The sequence below is a fragment of the Gekko japonicus genome, unplaced genomic scaffold, assembly GCF_001447785.1.
Source record: "Gekko japonicus isolate JY-2015 unplaced genomic scaffold, Gekko_japonicus_V1.1 scaffold5064, whole genome shotgun sequence".
Taxonomy (NCBI): Eukaryota; Metazoa; Chordata; class Lepidosauria; order Squamata; family Gekkonidae; genus Gekko; species Gekko japonicus.
In genome coordinates this window covers 23,393-25,546 of record NW_015162627.1, presented here as the reverse complement: position 1 = coordinate 25,546, position 2,154 = coordinate 23,393, and the positions used below count along the sequence as shown (strand labels likewise).

General features: G+C 51.9%; 1 protein-coding gene across 1 annotated transcript in view; it reads left to right on the top strand.

Annotated features, from left to right (window-relative positions):
* Positions 1 to 2,154, top strand: part of LAMTOR1 (late endosomal/lysosomal adaptor, MAPK and MTOR activator 1) — a 10,923-nt gene that overhangs the window by 2,347 nt on the left and 6,422 nt on the right. Inside the window, exon 2 of the mRNA XM_015406498.1 lies at positions 1,308 to 1,385. Coding sequence (XP_015261984.1) covers positions 1,308 to 1,385 — 78 coding nt within the window. The remainder of the gene's footprint in view (positions 1 to 1,307; positions 1,386 to 2,154) is intronic.

Genomic DNA, 2,154 nt, shown 5'->3' with positions numbered 1-2,154 from the left:
TAGGGGCCCACCCCCCCTTGGGGGGGGGGGGGGGAGAGGGTCTCGGCTCTACCCACAGCCAGTGTTCCCTCTAAGTAGAGTTAGTGTGAGCCAGCTCACAGTTTTTTAGCCTCCAGCTCACACATTTTTGTCTTACCTCAGGAAGGATGGCTCCAGAGCAAATTGATTTATGCAGTAGTCAAATTACTCTGGGAGCTGCGGTGGCTCAAGTGGTTAAGACGCTGAACTGCAGGCTGTGGAAGGTCGGTAGTTCAGCAGTTCGAGACCCGAGTGCCGCATGACGGAGTGAGCTCCCGTCTCTGGCCCCAGCTCCTGCCAACCTAGCAGTTCGAAAGCAAGTAGATAAACAGGTACCACTTTGGTGGGAAGGTAACAGCGTTCTGTGCACCTCGGCATCGAGTCATGCCGGCCACATGACCACGGAAACGTCTTCGGACAGCGCTGTCTCTTCGGCTTTGAAACGGAGATGAGCACCGCAACCCTAGAGTCGGACTCGACTGGCTTTCGAGCAAGGGAGACCTTTACCTTTACCTTTACAAATCACTCATCACTGGAGAAGACCCTGATGCTGGGAAAGATTGAAGGTCAAAGAAGACAGCGATTGCAAAGGACGAGATGGTTAGACAGTGTCAGAGATGCAACGAACATGAAATTGAGCCAACTTCAGAGGACGGCGGAAGACAGGAGGGTCTGGCGGGATCTGGTCCATGGGGTCGCGGAGAGTCAGACTCGACTGTGCGACTGAGCAACAACAATGGAGCAGAGGTCCATCAGTGGGTATTAGCCAGAAGGTATAGATAGGTGCCGGAGAAGACTCGACTGTGCGACTGAACAACAACAACAACAGCAAAGGTTTCCTTGCACCGCAGGTGGAGTGCACAGTATAGGGTCACTTAGCCATGAAGCCGATTGGATGACCTTGAGTCAGTGTCTCTCGGCTGACCTTGCACGGTTGTCGTAAAGCTAAAGCAGTGAGGACGATGAAGGCCACCCTGAGTTCCACGGAAGAAGCGTGGGACCCCAAAAAGTGATTCCGTGGCAGGTGGGGTAGCAGGTGGCACACAACCTCATCAGTGCCACCTTGGCATCGCTGTGGTCCATTGCAATCAGCACCTGTTTGTTGTGCCAGCCAAAGGCACCGGGTTGGGGGACTGGTACAGCTTGTGGGTTGCATCCCCTTTGATGGCCGCAGCGTTGTTTAGAAAGGACGTCCCTGTTGGGGACATGGTGGCAGGAGAATGTGGCGTGGTTGGGCCGGGGCGAGAGGTTCCCCCTCCTGCTAAACCCCGCCTTTTCCTTCCCGGTAGCAACATCATCGACGTTTCGGCCGCGGATTCGCAGGGCATGGAACAGCACGAGTACATGGACAGGGCTCGGCAGTACAGGTATGCCATTTCCCTGGGCGTGAATGATTTCTGTTGGCGGTGGCGCGCGGAGGAGTTCCGGCCGCAGTGGCTATATTACCTGCCTCCTCCTTGTGAGAAAGGTAGGTCCGCCTTCCCCCGCCACGTCTTCGGGCACCAAAGATAGAGCCTGGTGGGTCGCCGTTTTGGCCTGAAGCAACAGAACAAAGAACAAAGTTCCGTTGCTTCAGGCCTAATGGATATATTACAACAAACAGGACCACGGTGTATAATAGCTAGTAAAACAGTCAATTACCGTGTACAATTAAACAATATTTGTTGGTTTTTATATGCAATGGCTCTAGTTCCAGCTCCTGCCAACCTAGCAGTTCGAAAGCAAGAAATTGCAAGTAGATAAATAGGTACCACTTCAGTGGGAAGGGAACAGCATTCCGTGTGCCTTGGTGTTTAGTCATGCCGGCCACATGACCACAGAAACGTCTTCGGACAGCGCTGGCTCTTCGGCTTGGAAACGGAGATGAGCACCGCCACCCTAGAGTCGGATTCGACTGGCTTTCGAGCAAGGGAGACCTTTACCTTTACCTTTATATGCAATGTTTAGAATTCAATTATTAACAAAATTACAGCAATAACGCTACAATATGCGATATAAAGCTTAGCAGTACATACAGAGTAACACAGTACTAGTTACAGACAAACGACGGCGTTCTAGTACACTATCCGTTTGCGTGTCCTTCTTCAGGTTTGTCATTCTGTAATTATTTCTTCATTAGAATGAAGTGCCGCAAGC